Genomic DNA, 27,693 nt, shown 5'->3' with positions numbered 1-27,693 from the left:
AGAAAATGAAAAAAAAATGGGACGAGGACACTCATGTGCGGGCCTCTAGCGAGAGGCCCATGGGCCGCGTGTCTGGGTCCCCTGCTCTATGCAGTTGGGTGATTCCACGAGAGATCGAACATGGCCTGTCCGGTCGATATTTTTGTTTTGTCTGGGATTTTTATATGTTATGTGGGCACATTCAAAGTGCACGGACCCAAAAATTTTATTTTCCAGAAACGCTTTCAGCGCGCCAAAAAAATATTTGAAGGAGACCACGCGGGCGTCCTGTTTTAGCTCACCGCAATATTTTCGGATTTCACGGCCGAATTTAAAGCGAACTATACACGTTGTGTCGAAAATTTTTCTGTCGGTTGCAGTACGCATTACTTTGAATTACATCCATGCTTTCTTTATGCCGTCCTCAAAAGGAAAAAAATGGGGGAAAATGCCAAACACAGCACGAATGAAAAAAGTTTGCTATGTTTGGTGCGCCTTGGCGTGTTTCCTATTTGACACAGAAACTTCATAACAGTGTCACATATAGGAAAGAGTCTTTGCAACATTTCAGCGGAAGGTCGTTTTCCTACAGGTAGCGCAAAAGAAGAAAAAAATAGTTAAAGAAGCAAGCTTTTGTCAAAAAAGCCCATTTTCAAAAATAAAATAAAATAACTTCGATCTCAATCTGGACCACAATTTATCATCGAAGAGCGCTTATGTCAGTGAAAACAGGGTTTTAATATCATATGTCCTCATTTGCTTTGTTCTCGAGATATAACGGGCCAAAGTGATCCTTGCTGTGCGTGCTCACTTCAATGCGATTGATGGTTGTTATCAGCTTGCATACTGCGTAAATCTACAGTTCTAATTATTTTGCTGCAGCTAAACTTTGCTCTGGTGTCTTGTCGTCAAGAAAAATGTATTATCAGATTTTATTTGTGTCTAGCGTGTGCGGGGGTGGGGTGCAGTTTGCAGCCTACAATCTCAACTTACCCCGCCATTATTCGCTAATGAGGAGCACGCGAGACTCCGCGAGCAAATGTTTTACGTGAGTTTGGCAAAACTTGCCTTGCAAACCAAACAAATCATCTCTATGCAGCGATAGACCAGCTTAATCTGTAACTAAATGCCACAATCAGCAGGCGCGCTGTTAGGAGGTGCTTTCTCACTGCCTGCTTGCTTCCCTTCCATTACGTGGACGCTCTAACCAGGGGCGTAGCCAAGGGGGGGGGGGGGGGGTTGGGAGGGTTCGACCCCCCCCCCCGAAATTTTTCAATTTTGTTTGCGCATATATACACGCACACATACAAACGCACGAACGAACATACATAATGTGTGGTTGAACCCCCCCCCCCCCCGAAAAAAATTTCTGGCTACGCCCCTGGCTCTAACCATCTTCCCCATTCGACGCACATTGTGCCTAAACAACATTTGTAAAATGTTATCTCAGCCATTTCCGAGCCGTTTATTTCGCTTCCCGCTTTCACATGTTTTCGGCCTCGCAGATTACGTCTTCCTGTATCATCTCGACCTTTACCTCAGCGTTTCAGCAGCCAGAAAACGTGCGGTGCGGCATGATTAAGCCGTAAGGGGCCGACGCTTCCCAATTTATGTTTGGCTGGCACTTCACAAAAGTGCTTTTCCACGTTTAGAACAGCGGAGATCACTGGTGAAGTCAGACGAACATTATCCTTAATTTTGACGAGTGTGGCCCACAAATTAATTATCACAGCACAAAGCGTTAGACACCCTCGGGCATAAAATGTGAAACCATGAGCAGTTATGGAAACTCATTCATGACAGCAGCGCAGAAGTGAGAGAATGTGTGCGGCGCTGTTCAGACGTTTCTTGGTCTAGCTGTTCACTGCACACGATGCGCACGGCCCATGGCTAGGTCCGAGTATTCTGTGCCGATTATTTATGCGTTCACGAAAAGAAAATCGCTGAGAAAAACATTTTCATTGCGTCAAGTTTTTTTCGTCGCTGTTTTTCTTGTTGCCTACCTCCAGACTACTGTCATAGGCTGAGGATCTTCGCGACACCTGCAAGGTCTGCTAGTATTGCTTTACGCGCCTCAAGGAAAAGCTGTCTACATCTATGAGACCCGCGATGAGGTAGACCAGGCATTTCTTCAGGAAGAAGAAGCGACTGATATCTTGAACAGGTGCGCCCACTTTCCTATGACGCTTGTAGGCCTGCAAACTGCGTACACATTAGCCCTTTAGAGGGTGCCAGCAGCCCACCCCCGCACACGCTAGACGCAAATAAAATCTGATAATGCATTTCCCTTGACGACAAGACGCCAGAGCAAAGTTTAGCTGCGGCAAAATAATTAGAACTGTAGATTTACGCAGTATGCAAGCTGATAACAATCATCAATCGCATTGAAGTGAGCACGCACAGCAAGGGTCACTTTGGCCCGTTATATCTCGAGAACAAAGCAAATGAGGACATATGATATTAAAACCGTGTTTTCACTGACATAAGCGCTCTTCGGTGATAAAGTGTGGTCAAAATTGAGATCGGAGCTTTTTTATTTTATTTTTGAAAATGAGCTTTCTTGAATAAACTCGCTTCTTTAACTATGTTTTTTCTTTTGCGCTGCCTGTAGGAAAACGATCTTCCGCTGAAATGTTGTAAACGCTCTTTTTCTATATTTCACATTGTTTCGAAGTTTCTGTGTCAAATAGGAAACACGCCAGGGCGCACCAAACTTAGCAAACTTTTTTAATTCGGGCTGTGTTTGGCATTTTTCCTCATTTTTTTCCTTTTGAGGACGGCGTAAAGAAAGCATGGATGTAATTCAAAGTAATGCGTACTGCAACCGACAGAAAAATGTTCGACACAACGTTTATAGTTCGCGTTCAATTCGGCCGTGAAATCCGAAAGTATTGCGGTGAGCTAAAACAGGACGCCCGCGTGGTCTCCTTCAAATATTTTTTTGGCGCGCTGAAAGCGTTTCTGGAAAATAAAATTTTTGGGTCCGTGCACTTTGAATGTGCCCACATAACATATAAAAATCCCAGACAAAACAAAAATATCGACCGGACAGGCCATGTTCGATCTCTCGTGGAACCACCCAGGTGGTTCCACGAGAGCTACACGACACTGCCGCAACACCTTTGGGATGTGTAGGAATAGCATAGGTTCAAATAGCATAAAACATGAGGCAAAATATATTCGCTTGACGAAGTATCAGGCTTGAAAAAAAGGCAATTACGAATTCCGTGCCGGGTGATGTCCCTTTGCCTCGAAACATATGCATCCAATGAATAAGCGCCGAGAAGCTTATTCAAGCCTTTATTACCAAACTGTAATGAACACCGAAAATAGATCGATCGAAATCGCTTTGTCCACCTCCTGCCAGTCCTACCCGCTTAGTCCAGTGATCAGCTTGTGTGTGTGGTGGTGATTGTTTTTTTTCTTATTATTTATTTTCTCTCTCTCGCTTTCAACCCCCTATTCCCCAACCCCAGTGCAGGGTAGCATACCGGATGCAAACTTCTGGTTAACCTCCCTGCCTTCCTCTGCTCTTTCTCTCTCTCTCTCTCTCTCTACCAGCACAACATCGTTAGGAAATCATAGAAGATTATGATATGGAAAAAAAAAGAGCGCGGCGCAAGCCGTGCATAATATACACTGCTGAAAACTGCAAGGAGAAGCCCTCAAAGAAGAGTTTTATAGGTGATGATGAATGGTATCACGCCGTTCGGGAACGATAAAAATGAAGGGACAAGGAGCACAGCTACGTTCATTCTGCAGAGGTCCACAAAGACATCCTAAATTTGCTCCAGTGGTAGAAGTTCAGAGCAACGACTGCCGACGACTTCACAATTCGCAAGGCAGATGTGCACCCCTGCAGCTAGCGCATACAGTGCGAGAAACTTTAGCATGGCAGGATATGTGATGCAACGGTGGATGGCGAGCTTAAAGCCGGAATCTCTAGATAATTTGGTTTTTTACATAATAACACGTGAAGAAATAAACTATAAAAAATGCCACATGAGACTTATGGACTGTATATAGTAGCAGAGGTGTGATACATGAAAATAAGGCTGTCACAAATACTTTTTTCGTCCTTTTGGCTGCCTATATGTATTTCTAAAAGTATACGTGGTGCACACGGTTCGTTATAATTTTTATCTAGGTTAGTGTATTTATAAAAAGGTAATAAACCTGGCTTTCTCGCTCTATCTTGCTGTGGCAAGGTGCTACAATGCTGATGACAGGTGTTACACATCCAGAAGCCGTGTGCACGATTGCTTTTGTCGTTAGAGCATGTTTTAAGTTTCAGTAAAGAGCGCAATAAAAGAAATTGAAGAGAGCGTTCTGTTCTGTCCCCTGTTTTTATTGTACTTCCTATCGAAACTGAACTCATGCTGTAAATCACTTTCCTTGCTGCAATATCGGCTACAAAACGCTCTTGATGATCCCCATTGCACTTGCAAAAAAAAAAAAACAGTTGTAGCATACCATTGCCGAGCAAACATTCATTGTACCCAGTATGTCCACTCAACTGTTTCCACCGTGAGCCCCTTTTTACACAAAATTACCGCTGAAAGTAGAATTGTTAGCGAAACATTCGCCATCAAAGCGTAGATATTTGCTACTTAACACTTTGCTGTAGATTCTATGTTCTGGCAACACCACCTATATTATTGGCTCGGGCCTCTGTCGGGCCTGATATGCCGTCGGGTCGGGCCGGGCCGGGTAGGCGAAATTTTTTCTCGGGTTCGGGCCGGGCCCGGGTCGCACATTGAATCACCGGGCCGGGCTCGGGCGGGTAAACTTGAACGAGTTCCGGGCCCGGGCCGGGCCCGGGCCGAAAAATCACGGCCCGTGCAGTGCTCTACTAGTGGCTTCTCCTGGAGTATAAAAAGACTTTTTTGTGTGGAATACAATTTATTTGAAGTTGGCATTGTTGGTACTTCTGCACTCATCCGTGTCCTGTTCGCCATATCATGTTACACAGCTATGACTTTGCACGCACACGACAGGTCGTACAGGCATGGCGACAGAAATATATAAATCACTGCCGGTTTGCTCCCCATCGGCGGGGAATTGTTTTTCGTCCACTTTAATTCGTTATTTCTTATTTATTCTTTCTTTTCCGGCATTGCATATCAAAAAGAGGGAAGGGCCATTAAATTATCATCCTTCCTGAAAGTTTTGTCGCAAACCGTAATAAAATGGGATAATTTATAGCAAAGCTACAACCCAATGAAATAGCTCAGTTCTAAAAGAACCACCTTGAATTTTCGAGACGTCATATTGGAATGTCATGGTGTTATTCAAATTGTATATTGTATGTGCTGCGTATTTGTTATATTCTTGTCTTACTGTGAGAACGCTGTCTTATATGTAAATTTTGGACCCTGTATGTTCTGTGTTCGACCCTTCTAAGAGCTAAGGAGTAGCCGGCGCCTTAAGGCCCGAACACACGTACGCGTTGCAGCGCGTCAACGCGTGACTTTTTGACGCGGCGCCGTGCCCTCTCCCTATGGAGAGGGAGGGCGCGCAGCTTCGCGTAGCCGCGCGCCCACTCTCCCCATAGGGAGAGGGCGCGGCGCCGCGTCAAAAAGTCACGCGTTGACGCGCTGCAACACGTACGTGTGTTCGGGCCTTTATTCGTAACGTCTCCATATAACATGTAAATAAAAAAAGTTACAGAAAGTGCGGCCGTGTTAGCAAAACGTTTCAGGCTAGCTCTAACGCGTAGCTGTGATACCTGTGTGAAGGTCCTGAGCGGTTCTCCCGGCCTGTCGGCGTGCTCCATGAAGCCGTCCTTGTCCCCATCCCCGAGGCTGAGCACGGTGTACACCAGCTGCGACGGCTGCGTGTCCTCGTCATCCGCGTGTAGGAGGTCGGGAGAGAGCACCTTGCGCGTGCCTTTGGCGAGCCGTAGCTGCTTGCCCGGAGACACCTGAACACAGCGCACATGAAAAAAAAAACATGAATAACACAAGATCTCGACGTCCCGTCGAGGGAGACCTGAGACCGGGTTTTCAAAACCTGCAGGACCTCCCAATAAAATTATATCCATCCATCCATCCATCCATCAGAGATGGTGGTCAGACAAACTAACTTTCAGAGAAATTGAAGGGGCCCCTGAATAACCCCGGCTAATACCAAGAAACGCCGCATTCAACTCTTCCGGCGTCTCCTGTCCTTTTGCAGCAATTAGTGACGCCAGCAGAATGATTCGCGTGACGTCATTAGGGTACAAGCTGCCCTCGATTGTTCCATATACGAGGGGCGTGGCTTTTGACTTGTCGGCTACCACATTTTGCCATGCAGTCTGACGCCGGTTATTCTTTGTCGTCTTGTTCGGCTGTCGTGTGCGATCAACTGACTTATCTCGTATAATGGGTTTTCTACTGCGCGCGAGTTGAAATAACAGCATGTAGAAGCAAACCGCCGAGTTCTGACAGGCACAAAGCTCAGTACTTTGCCTAAGCGCCCGCTAATAAAATAAGCAGCGAGGAGGAGATAGAGCCTGTACGAAGGGAAGCGAATGTGAGAAAGAAATCTCTCTCTCACATTATAACTGGCAATGGTTTAGGTATCGTTTAAGGAGTCATAAAAAAATTCTGTCGCTTATTCTCGAACACCAACGTACTTATGCACCGAGAGTCAATTACAATGCTCTTATGCCGTAAAATGTGTGCTGAATAGTTGTACGTGTTGTTTAATAAGTGTGCTAATTTTTTTTATCTAGCTATTGCTCCTTTTATGCAGAGTGTTTAAATACAATGTGTTTTCTGCAGCAGATTAAACTGTGGAATATAGCTTAATATAAAAAAGTGAGACGTCGCGGAGTGACTGTAAAAAATGGATTAACGTAATGAAAGCATGCAGCTATAAAATCTTTTGCAACAAAAGTATATAAAAAAAATCTCTCTATATCGTAGCGTGAAGAAATGCGTTCTTCGTGTAACTTTTGTCGAATGAAATTGAATTTTAACTTGAACGTTAAAATTTCTTTGTCCTGAAGTCACTTAACAAACCCCAAAAGTCGCGACAACCTTTAGACAAAGCCGGCTCTGAAGTAACTACGATGTGGTTACGAATAACTAACTGCTGCAAATGAAATAGCAAATAGAAAAACAATTGTAACGAGTATGCGGAACCAACGTTCTCAGTTCGGAGAGAAGATATTTTTTCTTGTGAAGATAGTAAGGAATCCGCTAAAATTACCTTGCCTTGTTTCCTGACTATCTTTTCTTGTTATAATCTTTCTGTGTGTGCAGTCAGACTTTTGAAGATGTGCATTAATTAATTGCCTATTGATTTGATGTTTATGACACGCAATTGGCAAATATGAACCACGATATTTGGTGCATACCGGGGTGAAAAATTACCACAACGTTTCAAATTAACATTCCTTTTGTGAAATACGCAAACTTCCTCGGTGGCAGTGAGAGCTCTGCAAACCAGACGCGTGGAAAAAACTTAGAAAAAAAAACTAAAATACCACAAATGTCGCCCCGCTTCACGGAACACTGACGGTTTTCAGCCTTTGTACAAAGGACATGCCACATAACGCAGTTCACATCAAGTGTGCAGCGCCCACATGAAATGCACGGATGCGCTCTGAGCCAGAACAGCCCAGATATTCATAATTTCTTTGTCTCCAGAGCTGCTTCAGTAATTGAAGTGAGCTTCAGTTAAGTGCGAACAAACACATAACAGGGCCTTTTCAATAAAGATAAAACTAATAACTTCAAAACCTTCGAAAATAGTAAAATTATTCCAAAGCAAAAACGTTTTAATCTGCCCGTGTCACGCTTCGACACGTCTGCCACATCGCCACATGAATGGTTAACCAACAATTATAAAAAAAAATCCGGCAGATCCCACGCTATCTGCTTCGTGGGATCCCGGCAGATCCCACGAAGTAGACAGCGTGCAGCAGCCTACGTCAGATTTTTTGCTTCGAGCCAAGCGTTATGAGGTGGATCGACATCTTTGTGTAAATTGAGTTGTCCTGTGCATATCGTGGGCTTACCGAGCACGCCGAGTACACTGGCGTTTAAAGGGTAGCTCATGTTCCGGCGTAACGTCGACATTCACGTTAGAGCAGAGATGTGAGTTTCATCGTCGCTAAGTGCACGCTGCGGTGCGATACTGTGCATATCTACAGTCAAACGCAACGGTTTACTATAGCTTGCGAAGTATTAGGTGCGCAGATGCAATGTTCATTACAATGACATAAAATCGGATAGCCAACTCTGCAACCGCTATTGGCGTTTTCCTGGCATATTTGTACAGGGTCTTTTTCCAAAGCACTTTGAAGCATCGGCGTGGCTCTGTGGTAGAATACTTGACTGCAGTGTAGATTGCCGGGCTTCGATTCCGGCTCAAGCCGTGATATCTGTTGTTTGCTTCCGTTGGATATATCAGCCATCGACAATGACGTCTCGGGCTCCGTCACACAGTCGCGTTTAGACTTTCAAAGTGTGGGTTGATGCAGACTCTGAGTCACCTGGGGTGGATACCCGCCTACCACGGGCTGTGTGCCACACGTGACTGGTGGAAAGGATTTAACAACGTACACGACAGAGAAGTCACGTTATTCATGTCATGACCCTCGAATCGTGTTCGTCATACACTGAACTCCTCCTGTGCCAATTTTGGTTTATACCAGGTAAGGAAACGACCACAAGAGCGGCCAGACGTAGATAGATAGATAGATAGATAGATAGATAGATAGATAGATAGATAGATAGATAGATAGATAGATAGATAGATAGATAGATAGATAGATAGATAGATAGATAGATAGATAGATAGATAGATTTTGGTTCGCTAAGAAATGCTTCGCATTTAATACCACTCTGAGAAATCATCTGAGGTGGTAGCATAGCGCAGGGACACTAAAGAGAAACAATGAATCGGTTTAGATCGATAAATTGTGCTCTGAGAACTCTAATGCCGTTAATATCGCCATCATAGGTTTATTAATAGAGGAGACAATCAAGTCCAAAGTTTCATTTTTAAATTTCGCACCGAAATCTCCCCGCAGTGACGTCATTGATTCCAAAGTGTATTTATCGTATTTTGGCGCCATTGGCTCGACAAATTACCCCAAACATTGTATGTTAAGTCTATGGCCCCCTCAGAGGACAATGTACTTCATTTTTACCGAACACGAACTACGTAGTCCCTAGTAGGCGCCTTCAAAACATGTGACGTCACGGCAAATAGTGCGGAAACTTCAAGGTGGCGTCGCCACCCACATTTTGTTTTTCGCTATTTTCTCGCTTACGAAAGCTCTGCTTGCCGTAACAATGGTACCGTTATAATCGTAATAAGATAATCTACCATCGAAGATCAACTTCCGGTTTCTCTTTAGTGTCCCTTTAAGAGAAGCAGTCACGAGTGATAACTTCAACTTCAAGCCGTGCATCTGGGGAATTAGAAATGTGCTTAATTAACCGAAATCTCCGCAGTGAATAAAGTTGGTCCCTGGGAGTATGCCTATAAAGGCAAATTGCCTGGGACAGTGAGTTGTCTCGGTTCATAAAGCACGACGTCGCGTTTCTGAATTTGCAGATCTAATGCCATTCTAGATGACGCGGCTCCCCGAACTTACCCACGCGTGACTAGATAAGAAGCTTTTAGCACATAAATGAAAGAACGTTTTTATCTTGAACTGTAACTTGCAACAGCGAATTTCCATTGATATGGATGCGAAGGGTATTGCCAAGCATGTATGAACGCTGTGTTTGCGTAGTGTTTGATTACATAAGAAAATAACGAGGCTCAACGATGTTAACGTAAAGTAGTTGAAACCACGTGTATTGACGCAAGACTAGTGCTTAAAGCTGCCGCCCTCACATAATTATACGGGCATTTCGTTTACCTTGATTTATTAAAACGTATCTATCTTTAAACACATGTCTAACACAATGCATACAATGAAAAAATCCGTAAACAGGGGGTGGGTGCTCGAGCCAACGTTTCGACAAGTGGACTTGTCTTCCACTTGTCGAAACGTTGGCTCGAGCACTCACCCCCTGTTTACGGATTTTTTCATCGCAGCTTCCATCTTCCACTTCCTGCCGTTTTTTGGACAATGCATACAGTCACTTTTTGATTTGGTTAATGGGCATGAGATGGTACTTTCTCTGGCATGCAGACTCTTTTCGCAAAGGCATTATACGTTTGGAATTCCTCCCTGAGGAATCCGTGCCAATGGCCACACATGATCCAACGGAGGCACGTAATAGACGCTACATTTAGTGGGGCACAAAAACTCGATGCAGCAGCAACTTCAAACAGCCCCATATGTATCGTTCTCAGATGTATATAATTCCTTAATCAGGGGGAATATTCCTGCCTCGCGGTCCTCATCCGTAACAACAGCACCAGAATAGCCGTTTCGCCCTCCTAGTTCGGAGGCCGATTAATGATTTCGTTCGGCAATGGACCATGAAGAGAACCGATTTTCCTTTCCGCTCGGTTGCGTCCATATCAATCTGCTGCTGGAAAGTGTCTGAGGGGGGTTGTATGTATCCGCCTGTCTCTGCGCCATGTGCGTGCGTGTGCGGGGTAGCGTATACGCCAGAGCCTATAGAAAGTAGAGTGGCCGCATCGAATCATTCCGAATGGCATACTCGTTCCCGCCAAAACGGCCCGAGCTCTGATTCGTCGCTGCGAAACATCAGTGCCCGCGGAGATGTACTTCCTTTTCTTGGCGCTCACGAGGAGCCGCCATTGGGAGAATGCCATCGTGGGAACAGCGTTACTCCCAGCGGACGGTTTCGCCCTTATTAGCTCGGCGCTGAATAAGTGAAGCGTTGAATCGCGGCCGATTCAATTTGCGGATCAAGAACGGAAAGGTAGAAAAAGAACTGTGGTTGCCCGGAACTCTGTATTGCTTTCCGCTGCTTGGCTCGTGTCACGTTAGCCGTTCCGTAGATACAATGACGGTGCATGTGCTCGGAAAAGGACCGCCTAGAACTGGCTGCCTTGTTTGGATTACGAGGAGCGATTTGGTTCCGGTGCGAAATGACCTTTGTAGAGGGCGACAGCTGCTGAAGACGTGGAGGCTTGCTTCGCAAACGTACAGGGCGTGCGCCGTTAGGTAAAGAGAAGGAACAGCGGAAGACGCCTGCGTGTTCGGGCGGACTGGCGCTTATGTTTTAGAAGTTGGGAGTGCGTAAACAGGAAGCACGAACCACTCAAGTGTAGCTACTGCATGAACTGCACACGACAGCAAAATTACCTTCTTTGTGTGCAGTTCTGGTTTCATGCAGGGGTTAAAAATTCAAGAGAAGTAAGACATTTATTTCAAGGTCGTTTCATAACCAAATGTGTCGTGCCCTGAGACTTTTCTCCACAAATTCTCATTACCTTTAACGTCTTCGGCGTTAATATAGTTTTGACGGGGCGTTTGTTTCGTGCGCGGCGTACGAGATAGTTCATAAAGAAAGTCTTGGCATCATGGGCCATGGCGACTGGAACTCTGTTACCCGTGCAAAAGCTGGTTGTAGCGTAAGAAGTCAACACTACATTTTTAAACGCATTCTCGCGCTATTCGAGCAAACTGCCACATTACACATCACAATGTTAGTAGTTGTGTCGACGAGGGTTATATTGCGTTCGCACATAGTTTGAAATGAGAATAAGACAACCACTATGTAGGGCAATGTAGGTATACATGTAGAGCCCACACGAAGTTCCAGCCTGCATATTTCGTTTCGCTATCGCCAAACAATGCAATCGCAGTCGATAACGTGATGTACTGTCACTTACGCATATACCAAGCCGCGGCCCGTCACAGACAAAGCAAGCAGTGGCAATTCAATTTAGAGCCCCGCCGCGGTGGTCTAGTGGTTATGGCGCTCGACTGCTGTCCCGAAGGTCGCGGGATCGAATCCCGGCCGCGGCGGCTGCATTTTCGATGGAGGCGAAAATGTTTGAGGCCCGTGTACTTAGATTTAGGTGCACGTTAAAGAACCCCAGGTGGTCGAAATTTCCGGAGCCCTCCACTACGGCGTCTCTCATAATCATATCGTGGTTTTGGGACGTTAAACCCCAGATATTATTATTATTAGCAATTCAATTTAGAGATGTGAACTTACAAATATAAACACGACGTGCAATAGAAGTTTTATAAACAGGTGCAAGCAGCCTGAGACAGGCAGCCTGTCTGAGGCACTTTACCCCTGCTTATAAAACTTCTAACGCATAAATGAAGCAGTGCATGGCATCGGCCGGAAGCCCCTAAGCACACGTGGATGGCCTCCCGACCCGTCATGCCGCTCGAAGCTCCCCCGTCGAAAGATGTAGATGTACATCCGTAAAAAGGAGTAATGAATGCGCTCCGCGTTGCGTGACCCGCGCGTCTAATCCGAGAAAGCGCTACCGAGTGAACGGTCTTCGTCGTTTCATTTTCAAAAGGATCGCGAAACGTAACGAATATTGTACGGAGATCGGTTGTCTGCGTCTGCCTCGGTGTCGTCGTTGCGCCCGGTGGTGCAGCTCCGAATGCATAGGAACATGTCGCCGGCGCCAGATGTCGTTTGAATAAGAAACACGCGGTCACGTTTTTTGCTGCTTCGAGCTCCCGCGGTCAGAGTGCTTAAGTAAGCAGGAACTTCAAGCAACACTTTTAAGGAGACCAGAGAGTCTGGCAGGATCAATCAACAGGGGTTGCCAAGAGGTAGAGCAGAGGGCAGTACACCGCTGTACCTATAAGATAAGATTTAAAAAAACAGTAATTCTGTCACTGTCCCTAAACAAACACTGAAACGAAAATTCAAAGTTAGCTTGACTGGTGGATACCACGTTACACTCAGAGAATAACGACACTTAGTTTCATATTCCAAAGCTTGGCAAGTCAGAAAGGGTGGTAAACGCAAGGACAAAAACGAAACGAAACAAAACCCGAACAACCTTCACATTCCTGCACTAACGCTCATGACGTCATAACATTTGACATCATACTTTGAGATAATTTGATATGATATTGAAATATTTCGAGAGGTATTGTCGTATTGTATCTAATAGTTTAGGCACTCATTTTTCAAACATTTTTAAAACATTTGCTAATGTAGTGGTATCTGAAAAAAAAATATTGGCAACTCCATAGGTAAGCAACTACAATCACCGCGATTACGTAAACAGTAATTGATGTGTTATAAACAGTTTCAAACTCTAATAAGCCACCTATCATGTGTAACAAATAGGTATTTGTAAGTCTTTCAGCTGCAATGTAACATGTTGATCTGGTGTTGATCAGTCGTTTATTCAATTTCCGCTCTGATTATTCGCAAATAGTTATAAAACCTTAGTGTTCTATTAATATCGGGCATGTTTACGAGTCGATGAACACACTGGTTATTATACCTACAGCACATAGAAGAGTATGTGCTGCCCATAGCTCTAGCTCGAAGGACAGCTGCGAAGCTAGACGCAAGCGTAAGACGTCAATTACTGCCGGAAACTGCGTCTTTACGTTTAAATTGCAACGATCATGACCCCTACACATGCGGACTTTTCGCGTCACGGGAACGACACAACGATACTTCTTGTTTCCGTGACGAAGAGGAGGGTACCGCTTTTTCATCATGATATGCGCGGAGGCGTGGCTGCGCCACATTCGTTAAATATAGCACGAGCCGGAAAGGTTGAGGCGCGGAGGCAAGAGGCCCTGTCGAGCTCGCATTCACTCCACACGCACGCGAGACTTACGACCCTGAGATAAAACGAGGGGAAGGAAAAAGCGCCACCGGGACACAACGCACACACCTTGACCCTGGGAGCGTCGTTGACCGGCGACACCAGCACGTGCAGCACGAACCGCTTGCGCTCCTTAAGCGCGGCAGGCAGGTCGAACGTGCGTGAGCGGAACTCGAGCTCGAACACGGCCGAGTCCCTGTGGTTCTCGGAGCCGTCGTGAGTGTAGCGGACCTTGTGCGTCGACAGGTCGGCCAGCGTGAACACGTTGTCTGGCGTGCCACGGTGCCACACTTCGATCTCGAGCGCGCCGTGCTTGGGCGCGTCCATCACGTGGAAGAGCACGCCCGTGTCACTGACACCCAGGTCACGGTGGTCGACCAGCAGCCGGATGTGCTCGGTGGTCACGAGGTCACTGCCACCTTCGGCCACGCGCAAAGGGGACAACGCGAGTAGTTGGTCGAGCGACGACGCGTACACCTTGTAGGGACCGGTGAAGTTAGTCCTAACACAGTCGACGCGGCCACCACCGCCATTGGAGGCGGTGGTGGCGGCATCGCAGAGGCACTTGAAGCCGTCGGTACCCTCCTGAACGCACCGGGCACCCGGCTCGCACGGGACCTGAAGGCACGGGAACTCCCAGACGCAGTCGGTCTTGAGACCTCTGGTGACGAGGGCATCGGGAAGGCCGGTGGGGACGTCGTTGACGCGCGCGTGTCGTAGGCAGCCGCGCAACGACGTCTCCGATTGCAGGCCGTGCTCCAGCACGGCTCGCGACTGCGCGGACACGTCGAGGCCGCCCAGGAAGAGCGGACCCGACAGGTCGAAGAACTGGTTGCGACCCAGGCCTGTTCGCAAAGACTCGACACTGCCGTCGACACTGAGCTCTACGTGTGATGAGCCAAACTGCAGACCGAGTCGATGCCAACGGCCATCGTTTACGGATGCTTCGCTGCGAAGCGTCACCACCTGAATGAAGAGAGAAATGACACGAATGAACAGAAATCCTATCATTGTTCTTGTTTACTGGAAAAGAAACAAAGAACCGTTTTTCTTTTTTTTCCTTGCTGCGCTGTATCAGGTTAAGAATGACGAACTGACTCACGCAGTGGTCCATAATAGTTGTTTACTGGGCTGCGACTGTCTTCTACTGAGTTCGTTACAGCTAAATGGCACGGTAATACAGCGCGTCTAAAAGGTTCATGACTAATTTCGCACTGACCCCGTTTCCCTGGTTGAGCGAAGCCATGGGATGTCCGTCGATCACTTCGAGGGCCACGAAGTCGTCCTTGGAAGGTGGCCCGGCGCAGTAGGCGACCAGCGCGAACGGCGCTTGCGTGCGCACCTCGACGGCGAGGGAGCCACCCGTACGCGCGTTCATCTTGGGCAGTGCCAGGTAGGCGTCCGCTTCCACCAGGCTGAACGGCTGGTCGACACTCGCCGAGAACTCCTCGCTGCACTCGCCCCACACGACGCCCACCGACGACGCGGCTGCGGTCTCGAACAGCTCCACCTCGTTGAACATCACGTCAGCCATGCAGCTGTGAACGTTCAAAAGGATGGCTTGCTTGGCAATAGTTCGGAGTACATCTTGAAAAGGTTACTGCGCGCAGAGACGGGGACAGAGCGACAGAGACTGTCCGGCGCTGTCTCCTGTTTCTTATTCATTCTGTCCGCGTCTGTGTGCACTGTAACTCCTTTAAGAGCTTTCAGAGTCGTTAACAAGGCTGATTGTCGAACACCCGTTAGTTAGATCACGACATTCATATCTTATTGAACCAGAGTGCTAGAAATGCGTGATTAAATCATTTGAATTACCACATACTTCTTGAACCAACGGCATACGGGTTCGTGGTGCGGGCTAGGAGGAGGAAGGAAATGAATGAAAGGCAGGGAGGTTAATCAGACGCGCGTCCGGTTTTCTACCCTACCCTGGGGAAAGGGATGAAGGGATTAAAAGAAAGAAAGAAGAGGGAAGAATGCACTGTCATGGTACATATGCGCCTGTCCATTGAATGCCTACAAGCGGTCGCTCAAAGCAGTCGATTTTAAAAACAGTAGCAATGCTCGCGTCGCTTTGCTGCCCTGCGATGCGTAGTGCCACGATCCAAGGATCTTCTCTTCGGAAAACGGTCTGTCGTCTAGCTTTTTCAGTTTCATCGCGCCTCTCCCGCCGTGATGCAATTTTACTGTGCCGCCTGTGGTTAGGAGTAGCTTTCACGAAGGCGTACTCTTTTCGCATAGGAATGGCAGGCACCTCCACATGCGACTCGTCCAACGATAGACAATCTACTGTGTTTCTGCGAACGTTTTGTGGTGCGAGCTAAAAATATAGAAAGTCAGCGGCACGATTTCTTTATGTCAGAATGTCTGTTATGCATGCGCAACGTAGACAGCGTAGCCGATGTTTGTTTAGTACACTGTTCTAACGAAGTTAAGGTGTACTGGCCGACGATTTGACTGGAGAAAACCGTAGGGTCATGGAAACTTTTGACATAGCTTATTTCCCGAAAGAAATGGCGCAACAGAACATGACACATAAGGCTGGAAGATTGCAAGGGGCCACCTACAACGATAATTTCTGAAGCACTTCAGAAAAAAAAGAAAGCTATGTTAAGGTTTGCTGGTAGGCTAGTTCGTTTTGGCTCGTAGCGTGAAACAGCGTGAAACGATAGAAACGAGATTTGATTACGCACCGTGGTAGCTAAGCGGCAAAGGTGTTGCACTGCTGAGGTTAAGAACGAGCCTTTGATTCCCGACCACGGTGGTCGCATTTCGATGGGGGCGAAATGCAGGAACACCCGTTTACTTATATTAAGATGCACGTTAAAGAAACCTCGAATGTTAAACTTAATTCGGAGTCGCCCCACTATTCCAGGCTTTTGGCCATATCATGCTTTTGAACGTATCGTGCTTGATCGTCGAAGATCCGACGTGGAGTCCTGGCCAATAAGTGTGATCGAGCGTCATGTGCTCTGTATCACATGGTAGAAAACATACCGATACGCCCCCTACCCCCGGTTAGTCCTATAGCAGCGCACATAGAGTACTCTAAATCGTCAACCATTTTCCCAAACACACGTATATCCAAATTCTCTCTGGATTGGATAGTGATGGGCGTGCGTGGAGCTTGAATTTATGTTTATTTATTTTTGTTTAGTAATGCTGTCACTCCCGTCAGGGATTTTTACAGGAGTGGGTTTAAAGAGTCTACAGAGAATACAATAATTCTTAGAAAGAGTCACAAAAATAGTTATAAGAAATCATTATTAAGCTATGGTATGATGTAGTGCAAGAGAGATAACGCAAGATCGCTGTGTCTCTGTTACATATGGACGCTGCAAAAGATAATAACAAAAAAAAAAGAATGGAAAAAGGCAAGCATATGAAATATAAAATTGATAAGAAACTTTCACCATGTTACATCACAAATTTCAGATATACAGGTCAGAGAGACAATGGTAAAGACAATAGCGATAACGTCGCTAACGCGTTGCTGACAGCACGGTTTGGCCAGCCAGTTCAACAAATTTGTTAACAGTGGGCTGCGCGACCACCATCTCGGCTGAAGCGTTCCACTTCCGAACAGCCCGCGGAAAGAACGAAAAACTAAACGTATTGTTGGCGCAAAAGTATTCTTGGAGTGTAAGGTGATGCTTACGACGGGTTCCTCTGGGAGCGTTGAAGGAGATGTAGGTGTTTGAATCCACTTTAATTTTGTTATGCATGATGAGGTACAAATATTTGAGTCGGGACAGCGTCGCATGACTGTCTAGCGTGTGAAAGCCGATCTCTGAGAGCATCTGCATAGGCGAGTCGATGCGCCTATATTTGTTACAGATAAAACACGCGGCTTTGCGCTGGACAGCCGCAATAGTAGTTATGTGATTTTGAGTAGACGAGAACTATGCCACGCTCGCATATTCCAATATATATATATATATATATATATATATATATATATATATATATATATATATATATATATATATATATATATATATATATATATATATATATATATATATATATATATATATATATATATATATATATATATATATATATATATATATATATATATATATATAATCGTCACATATTCCGAGGAAAAATAACTTGATCGAAGCGTCACCGACCCTCGGAAGGCTTGCAGGTGCCCGAGGAACAGGTCCTGGAAGTCTCCTAGTCCACCGGCGAACAGGCCCCACTTGATGTCCAGCTGGATGAAGCGCGGCGGCAGCTGGGCGCGCGCCTCGTGCACGCCGTCCAGGAGGAGCAGCGCCAGCGCGCCCCTCCGACGCAGCTGCAGCGAGTGCCACGCGCCGTCGTCGAGCCGCACGCCCGCGGGGCTCTCGAGCAGCGCCGGCTCGCCGGCGCCAAGCTCGAGCCGAAGCCGCAGCCGACCCCCGGTCAGCTGGAGCAGGCAGTAGTCGTCGGGCCCAGCGGCGAGCAGCAGCAGTCCGTCGGGTCGCGCCGTGCGGAAGCGCAGGCTCAGGTCGGTGCTCTCGCGCGCGTCCTCCAGCTCTAGCGAGACGAAGCCTTCGCCCAGAAACGACGCCTCTGCGTGAAGACATGAAGCGGGCTAGATATTAGTTGACTGAGAGAGAGAGGAAAGGCAAGGGTGTTAACCAGTTTAGAATAACCGGCATGCTACCCTGCACTGGGTAAAGAGATGGCGGAGATTAAGTGAAAGGCAGGGAAATTAACCGGAAGACAAATATCCAGTTTGGCAACCTGCACTGGGGATTCAACCAGAGTCCCCACTGACGTGGAGCACGTTCACAGACTGTAAGTCAGCTGCAACAAACAGCTCAGGAGCGGACAATGGACAAAGAAGGTAACAAAGACAAGCGCTGACTTCCAACAGGGGATTTACTGAAAACTGCGTGCTCTTCTTTGTCCGTTTGTCCGCTCCTGCGCTGTTTGTTGAAGATCGATTACCAACCAGCCCGATATCCAAACTTGCTTCTAAGTCAGCCCTGCAGGGTCTGTTACCAGCTTTACGCCGTGGGCCACAAGACCAGCTAGTAGTATAATAATAATATCTGGGGCTTAATGTCCCAAGACCACGATATGATTATGAGAGACGCTGTAGTGGAGGGCTTCGGAAATTTCGAGCACCTGGGGTTCTTTAACGTGCACCTACATCCAGGTACACGGGCCTCAAACATTCTCGCCTCCATCGAAAATGCAGCCGCCGCGGCCGGGATTCGATCCCGCGGTGTTCGGGTCAGCAGTCGAGCGCCATAACCACTAGACCACCGAGGCGGGGCAGCTATAGTATTGCAAATAAGACAAGAGTATCCGCAGTTAAGAAAGAAAGGTCATGACTATAACTCTTCAGTGGCTTCCAGGCCACTGTGGTATCAGCGGCAACGAACATGCTGATCACTCTGCTAGCCATGCTCACGAAAATGGCCTGCAGGAAGCCATTCCAGTAGCAGCAATGGTTCGATTGAGCGCGCGTGATGTCGCGCATTCGATGTGGAATACGCCTGGTTTTCTGCCTACCCGCCTTCATTAATTGACTGGCTTAAGCGTATACAGCACAGCATCGATTCCACATAATACGATGGGCCGAATTCACAAACGTTTTACGTTGGTAAGCGCTTCTTAACATTGGTTGGTCGCTTTTCAATTTTTGCCACAGCCTTGTAGGTTCAAGTCAGCTTTTTGGATAGATATAGCATAGGAATATTTTATATGAATACGGGGTAATGTATTTTGGCAGGCCGCGGGTTATATGCCACAGTCACGCGCTCACTTTCATTAATATTTGGAAGTGGAGGCTAATGATATCCGCGCGCCTAATTGGCTTCCACTTGCGAGCCTGTCTGCGGAAGCGGGCCAGAAGTAGAAATTTGCAATGGTCATTGAAATTGCATGAACGTACGACTGCGGCTTTATATTAACCGCATTGAGAGTCTGCTTTCTTTTTTCTTCCTTCCTTCTTTCTTAATTTTTTTTTTTTTTGTCGTGGAGCTCCGTCTCGCAAGCAGGAACACGTGTGGGCGTGCAGGTATAAATGCACGCTCTTGAAATGAAAGTTGCTGGTCAATGTAGAGATTGCAATCTCTGTGCGATAAATTTCTTAGTCATCTACAGACTAAGCATCCTTTTATAGAGGCACATACTGTATAGTGTGCGCGCAATGATGCCACGCTCGCGATGTCAATGTAGAACACCACAAAGTGAACAATGCACGACTGCTTTAAAAATATTGGCACTATAAGTACAATAGAATCAGTGAATATTGTACTCGGAAAGTGCTGTCGATATAGAAAACTGTCGTTTAATGCATGAACAAAAGAGGGAGAGAAGAATTTGCTTGCAGAAAACCAGTGTGGTCGGCGTGAGCTTACGTTGCTCGCCAACATCGCACTGGGGTAGGTGGACGGGTATGAGAAGAAGCGATAAGTGACGATGATAAGATAAGGAGGTGCGTATATACAAGTACACCACGCTGTGGCAACAGTAAGGTCGTGCATCTAGTCTAGTCGCTTGCCACTCCTGCAACCATGGCTACATTGTTGGTGTCAGGCCAAGGACCTAACCCAAAGTCAACCCACTGCACGGTCTCTAATTAATGCGTGATTGGAAGATTGCTTTACTGGAACAAGCCATCTTACTTCGTTCTCAAGCGTACGTCGCACAAACACGGGAGAAAGATGGCACCATATAACCGAACACCCGCAAGAATGTGTGCGGACGTAACCGAGCGCTAGAGGTCGATGTCCCATTTTCCGCCGCCAACGTGAGGCGGTTTTGTAAACGAAACGCACCGAGTTCGCGCAACTACGCTTTCCGGAGCTCTGCAGTCGCGGCACTGCTAATTTTTTAAACATCGCTGGCTTTCCTTTAGCGACGCACGCGCGAATACGAAAAAGAAAAAAAAATAGTGTCCCGTTATCTGCAGACACATGTCGCGCAACGCGATGGCTCCGTTTTCCGAAAAGCATAACGAGATATCGCGCCATAAGGTTTTTCTCAATAATAACAGACAAAAGAGAAAGCGAAGAATGAATATATTACTTGTCGGGCCGACAGGCTGGCTTTGAAAGCGGGGGTTGGGGAGCACCGAGGGCGGGGATGGAGGCTTAAGAAGGCATTACGATTTGTAATCTCAGGGATTACCTCGGAAGCGAAGAGTCACAGGGAATTTGTATGCAAATCGAGCGTAAGGTCGATCCCCATCCTTTTTTTCTGGCTTTCTTTTCGTAACCCGAGGGATCATGAAAACACATGTCTGCAGTCACGTACACCCATCGCGCTATGACGCATGAACGCGATTTGGAAGAGACGAGCGAAGTTAGGCTCTTAAGCCGTAAAAAAATTTGGCGCTTGACTTCTCCTCTTAAGGCGCATGTTGCGTTGATTCCTCGCTATGCGCTGCACGTTTTCGCCGAAATTTGACGCATATTGTTCTTCGATTGTTTCTGTTACAGCGGCGCCTATGATATGATTATAGGTGCCGCTGTAATAACATATGGCCAATATCCTGATCATGCGGCGTGGCTTCTTATCTTGAGTGTTCGGCATGAAATTGTTTAACCATGCACTATGGTTGTACATGGCGACAATGCAACCCCAGCTTCTTTCATGGCATTTGCTGGCAGTATAAATAAATAAATAAATAAATAAATAAATAAATAAATAAATAAATAAATAAATAAATAAATAAATAAATAAATAAATAAATATCATTTTCCCTTAGGCTTCTAGGCAGAAGAGCGCTCGCTTGTGTACGTGTGTTAAGAATGTGACAGCACAGGAGACTCACAGGGGGTCCCTCGTGCATTCGACGAAGACGGCTGTGTGGCGAAAGCCATCATCGCCTTCTTCCTTTGCTTCTCAGTCAATTGCATTGGGTCGGTAGTTACTCATTCAAATTTTCATTGATGTCTGCTTAGTATCGTACAAAACAGGAAAAGTCAAAGTGTTCCTTTCGGTATCATTTGACTATTCGACGAGAAAGTTTCCAATTCCAGCAAGCCACGGAGAAATTGCTTCGTTTATGCTATACAGCCGTTTTCTTTTAGGTTAACTCTAATTGTAAACAACGTACACGAGACGCTTTAGATTATATGCATCCATGTTTTTCAGGAAATAAAGGTATGCGAGATGATGAGCTTGTCTTCAAATAAGATCAACGAAATGGACGTTTTAATGAGCACGAATTGTGCACGAGGTGAAGCGCTGCTTCACAAATCGGAGATTACATCAAATGACGTATCCCTGACGCGCCCTTTCTGCTTTCGGTATATATGTGTACCGAACTTTGTGCTGACCGCGAGCTCAAAGTGCATCGGGGGTCATTGGCCACGAAAGTGGGTCACGCCGCTCGTTTCTTAGTAAATATTTGTTCTCGTCGGCGACGCCATTCATTTAGTGCGCATGTCTATATTTTGCGACGAGACTTAATATTTGCATAGATGTAAATGGTGATGGCCTACATCCTTCTTTCATACGCTGCGCACTTGGTTCCGAATTCGAGTATAGCCAGCGAAGTCTGTCAATAGCGATCGCAGCGTGTGCCTCTTGCATATGGAATTAAGTATAGAACATATAATATCTGGGGTTTTATGAGCCAGAACCACGATATCATTACGAGGCATATAGTGGCGGCCTCCGGAAATTTCGGCCATCTGGTGTTCTTCTAACGTGCACTGATGTCGCGCAGTATACGGGCCTCAAGCCAGCAGTCCGCCTCCATCGAAATGCGACCGCCGCGGCCAGGATCGAACCCGCGACCTTCGGGTCATCAGCCGAGTGCTGTAACCAGTGTTCCACTGAGGCGGACTTAAGTATAGAACGTGGCATCTGCTAATGTATACCCCTTTTACCTGATCTTCGTTCGTTACCGCTTTTATGCGAACATACATTAAATGTCAAAGTTCGTCGGCTTAACTAAACCTGCTAATAGAGAGATTTAGCAACTTACGGAAATACGGCACACAAATACGGTAAGGCAGTACTATAGCGTTCCTCCTTTCCCGCTGGTTGTGCTTTTACCGCTCCCCGTTCCAGTGACAATGCGTACCCCATACGGCAGGTGTCTCGTTAACAATGCGTGGGCTGACGGGCAACAATGAGGTGGGACAACCCCACTGTAATTTTTGAAAAAGATTTTATGGTGTTGGGGTGCCTTCACAGGCAAAAGGTCGACGACCTGGAAAGGAGGAGCGGTACCGTCATACGGCAGCGTATTTGCGTACCGTATTTCCGTATCTAGCTATAAAACCCTCTAATAACAAGCTACGTTGTCTTCCAATACAACTACTAGGGGCGAAGCTCCTTAAGGTGTGGGTCGTTCCCTCCTCTGTAGTAGTAGTATGTAGTCAGGTCTTAGTTTAATGAATTGCTCACTAGATGGCGTTTCATGTATTTCTTAGAGTTGCCGTTTAAAGATGACAGATGGCGCTTGTATAATGCGAATGGCGCATATCATTGGATGACTGCGATCGTAAAAGGCGCTCGCTCTTGGCGCGCTTTCTCTTTCGCTCGGGAGCGGTCACTTTCCCTGAATTTCACCGATCACAAAGGGGTGATAATGAAGGGACCACGTAAACCAACAGTACAATAAAAGTTTGATGTTTAATATATACACGGCGTTTCACACTCTTTATATGATGTACTGGGCGAATTTCACGGAAGAGGTTCACGGTTTACCGATGATTCCCTCCGGAGCTTCGCCCCACTCATCATCATTCACCCCGTGGATATGCTGTGATTTTTTTTTCGGAACTTCCGCGTGCTTCTGCTGGTATCCTGTTAATTGGCAAATAATAATAATAAAAAAAAACCTGAGGGCAAATAACCAAAAAAGAAAGAAAGAGTAAGGGAGGGGCAACTTGCACATGCACAGTAATCAAGTGCACTCAAAAACGAAGTACACCATCGTCATTTTCTCGTTCTTTCAGTTCCTCTCGTTTATTTTTTTTATTGCGGTTTCAAGCCTACTTTTTGAATAGCTGCGAAGAATTTGGGGAATTTACTGCGCTCACCGCGATCTTGCTGTCAGAGAAGGCACAACACACTGTAGCAGGAATCGATAAATTCTTTCACGTCGCCGCGGTTCGGCCGAATGCCTCCCGTGGGAATTATTATTGGAACGCTATTTCACCGAACTATGCCCCGGAGACCGGCCGGCTCCCGCAATATGGAACGTTCCCCTACCTCCATCGAGTCACGCAGTGTTGCCAGGAACAATTGTCTGACATTGCTTTCTACGCTATCCGAGGAGCGACAGGGAGTTGTGACACGGAGTTTCCAAGCGTCAACCGTTCTGTGCGGCTGAATATACGTAATGTTCCACTGAATATTACATATGCGCGAACGAAAGTTATTCAGCTTCGTCGGTTCTTCTTTTGATCGAGCGTTTTGATGGCCATACTCTTTGGATATAGCCTCACGCGCTTAATATTTGCTTACAAAAGCCATTACAGATGCTACGTAACGTTTCCGCTGAGTTTTTTGTTGCATTCAATACAGTTTCTATACAAACGCGATCGAACATTACATCTGGTGTTTGCGAGGATCGTAGTGGATCGTAATGCATGCAGCGACATGCTTTCCTCCAAAGAAATTGAACATCTTAATTTTTTTCTATGCAAGTTACACAAACTAAAAGGAACGTGTATTTTTTTCACGTACTTTCACGGAAGGAGGTCAAGAGAGTGGCAGAGCTGAACCCTTTGAGCTGCTGCTCATTGCCAGATTGCTCCGAACCATTGAGACGCAGGTAAGTGTCACCACTAGCCGCGCGACACTTCGCATTGCCGAATGGACAGATGTAGGCGTTTTCCGAAAAGTCCTGTGCGAAACAATTGTTGGTATGCCGCAGAGCATGCTTAAAGCACAGCTCCTTGGAACTTGTGCCTTAATCGAAATTTGTTGCTCGATATTTTCCCAATGTTGTTACTTATTTTATATCGTAAGACGTATTACTAAGAACTACTCTCGACCCTTCGGATTACGTCTATCGCACAGGCACGTTGGGAAATCCCCGAGCTTTGTTCGTCAAGTAGAGTCTTCTTCTAATAATATTTGGGGCATTACGTGCCAAAACCACGCTATGATTATGAGGCACGCCGTAGTGGAGGGCTCCGGAAATTTCGACCATCTGGTGTTCTTTAACGTGCACCAACATCACACAGTACGCGGGCCTCTAGCATTTCGTCTCAATCGAAATCAGACCGCCGTGGTCGGGATCGAACCCGCGACCTTCGGGTCATCAGCCTAGCGCCGTAATCATTATGCTACCGCGATAGACCGAGTCCTCTTTTAGATCTTCGTGGTTAGAGGTATTACGTCTTATACTCGAAAACTTACGCGACACTGAACTTACAGTATTGTACAGCCATGTTTCTTTAACAGTGAAAGACGCACGTAAGGGGCCATTGCAGGCACACATTCGCAAACTAACCCCGCTCTGGTTAAGCACCTTAAACAACACAACCGGCCAAACTATACTGAAAGAGTCCTGCCTAATCGGATTACTTACACGACACGAATTCTGATGCGCGTTCCGGAAAGAACTGTTTTGTAACTATGTGGCAATAAGCTTCAACTTCAACTTCAACTCCGGTGAATATATTCTGGAATGTATGGTGACACATGTATAAGTAACGGGCAGACCTGTCTTGCAATATCAGGTAAGTCGATCTCACTGCGAGTTGAACACGGCTTTCCTGGGGATCCTACTGAGGAGGGCCTGCTAAAGCTTCAGAGTGTTAACGCACATCTTTATCCCTGTAATGTGATAACGTATTTTTTTCTTTCTATCTTGTACATCAGTATAAGCCTGTTCCTCCTTCCAGTTTCCCCATAAAATTGTCACTATTTTTGGGAGCACTTTCATTCCTATTAACGTCACGGGTCGAATGAAGTACGCCATGAAGGCTCTTCACGTTGACGTTGTTTCTGAAAGAACACCGCCATTTTATTGAATATCACAGAAAAAAGTTTATGTTATTACGGGCAATTCACCTGGCAGTCAACGCAATATCTTGCATGCATGCTGTTGGCAATTTGTTTCCGTGCAATGTTGTATTCGTTTTAGTGTGCAAATGAAACATTAAATGCTCTATGCGATGTGATGACACATGTACACACGTACAGAGAGAGAGAGAGAATGAGCAGAAAGCGGAGTACAAATGATTTAACTATCCTACTGTTTCTTGCTGCTTCAAAAAAAGACATACTCTTGAGACAAACTGAACTGGTTGCTAGTCAGCTCAGTGTGTGTGTCCTTTTCATTCTGTCTCACCTAAGCGCGGGCTTTTTCCAAGCTAAATTATTCTTTCCGTGTTTCTCGCCCTGTCATGCTACCTTACTCTTTGTTGCATATAACGCGAATGGCCAACGAATTCACATCGTCCATTGACGAACAGCGTTTTAAAATGGAGCCGTATAGATGTTTTAAGCCTGCTCCAGCCTCCACACCACTGCACAGAACAGGAGAAACGACGTTTGTGTAAACGAGACGTGACAGCACTGGGAAGTCGTCTGTTTCGGACTCCGCGCGTCGGCGCGTTTTTCGCCACGACGTTACAGCGTTAATCAAATTCCCTTCAGCGGTATCGCTGCGTCCTGCGGGTTTTTGTACCCTTCAACTAAATCTCCCCTCTCCTCTGGCTTTCGCTCACTTTTTTCTTCCAGCTGGATCAACATAGACGATGCTGGAAAAAACTGGCGCTGTAATCTGTTTTCACTGCGGGAAATCGATTCGGTAAATCAGAAGATTCTGTGTTCGTCGGTCGCGTAGGCGCTATCCCTGTTTCGATATGTCGTGGCGTTTATGTCTCGAAAATTGTCGACGGTATGTCTAACGGGTCTGTTGTTTCGTTCTAATGATCTCTAATATCCGAATGGATCTTATCTGTGCGTTGTCAGGGCGAAGGGCTGTTGCACAAACATTATGATCGGGCTCTAGACCACATCTGAGTTACCACAAAACGCTGGTAAATATTAGTAGTTCGACATCTGCATTAAGATGAAAAAAAAAAACTCCTCAATATTCTGAGTACTAGCTAATGAAACCAAGAGCCAATGACGCCAAGAATGGTAACAGGGACATTATTTGTAGTATTTTAACTGCGGTGTAGTAATTACTTTATAAATGTAAACAAATTGAAGTGGACGAAAAGACAACTTGCCGCCGGTAGGGACCGAACGTATACAGCATTCGGACAGCGCGCCCTATGCTCTACCAATTAAGCTACGGCGGCGGTCTTCCTCCCGTCCCCTTTATTGAGTATTCCTGTGTATTTAAACCTGGGAGTGCTAGCCAACGCCGTTCGTAGCCTTGACAGCGAGTCATGGCTATGAACGGCTCTGGCTAAGACTTGTGAGCGCTTGTCTCCTGCCTACTTTTTAGGGGCGAAGCTCCTTAAAGCAGCACCCGTTCGTCCCTCGTAGTCGTAGTGCGTAACCAGTCGTAACGCAAGTACCAGATCTTGACCTCCAAGGTGGTGCCGGTGGGAGATTTTTCCTGTGCGTTGTTGAACAATAAAAAATTCGCAGCGTGCGCGTTAACTAAAAGCCGAATTCTTCTGTCTCTCATTCCCCATTAGCAGCCATTGGCATGTTCCAGTAGGAAACGTTAGTAGAAGTAGAAGTGTAAGTGCTAGCTAAAAGCCGACTTCTTCTGTCTCTCATTCGCATTAGCAGCCATTGTTTACCTCCAAGGTAGTGCCTGGTGAGATTTCTCCTGTGCGTGATTAAACAATAAATGTTTTGTTCAAAACGCCGTTGATTGATGAAATAAACCAACGAAAGACGCCAGATGTTTTCTAAAAGCAAAACGAAAGAACGCCAGATGTTTCTAAAGCAAAACGAAAAGACGCCAGCTGCTTAACGAAAGACGCCAGATGTTTTCTAAAGCAATGGTTTTCTAAACAATGAAAATTTACAGCGTACATGTAAAATTAAAATGAGCTGCAAGTCGTCATAACTCTCATCGAACCTTTAGTATAAACGCGCCCGATCTCACTTTCGGTGATGATGTACTGGGCAATTCACGAA

The 27,693-nt window shown here is 46.3% G+C and overlaps 1 protein-coding gene across 1 annotated transcript in view; it reads right to left on the bottom strand.

The window, feature by feature from the left end:
• LOC119386134 (chondroitin sulfate proteoglycan 4-like) overlaps positions 1-27,693 on the bottom strand; it is a 71,651-nt gene that overhangs the window by 30,708 nt on the left and 13,250 nt on the right. Inside the window, exons 2-5 of the mRNA XM_049414228.1 lie at positions 17,805-18,228; positions 14,888-15,206; positions 13,738-14,634; positions 5,708-5,902 (exon numbers count right to left, since the gene is read on the bottom strand). Coding sequence (XP_049270185.1) covers positions 5,708-5,902; positions 13,738-14,634; positions 14,888-15,206; positions 17,805-18,228 — 1,835 coding nt within the window. The remainder of the gene's footprint in view (positions 1-5,707; positions 5,903-13,737; positions 14,635-14,887; positions 15,207-17,804; positions 18,229-27,693) is intronic.

Source organism: Rhipicephalus sanguineus, chromosome 3 (genome assembly GCF_013339695.2).
Source record: "Rhipicephalus sanguineus isolate Rsan-2018 chromosome 3, BIME_Rsan_1.4, whole genome shotgun sequence".
Taxonomy (NCBI): Eukaryota; Metazoa; Arthropoda; class Arachnida; order Ixodida; family Ixodidae; genus Rhipicephalus; species Rhipicephalus sanguineus.
Note: the sequence above shows the minus strand (reverse complement) of the source record. Positions and strands in the feature narration are given on the sequence as shown.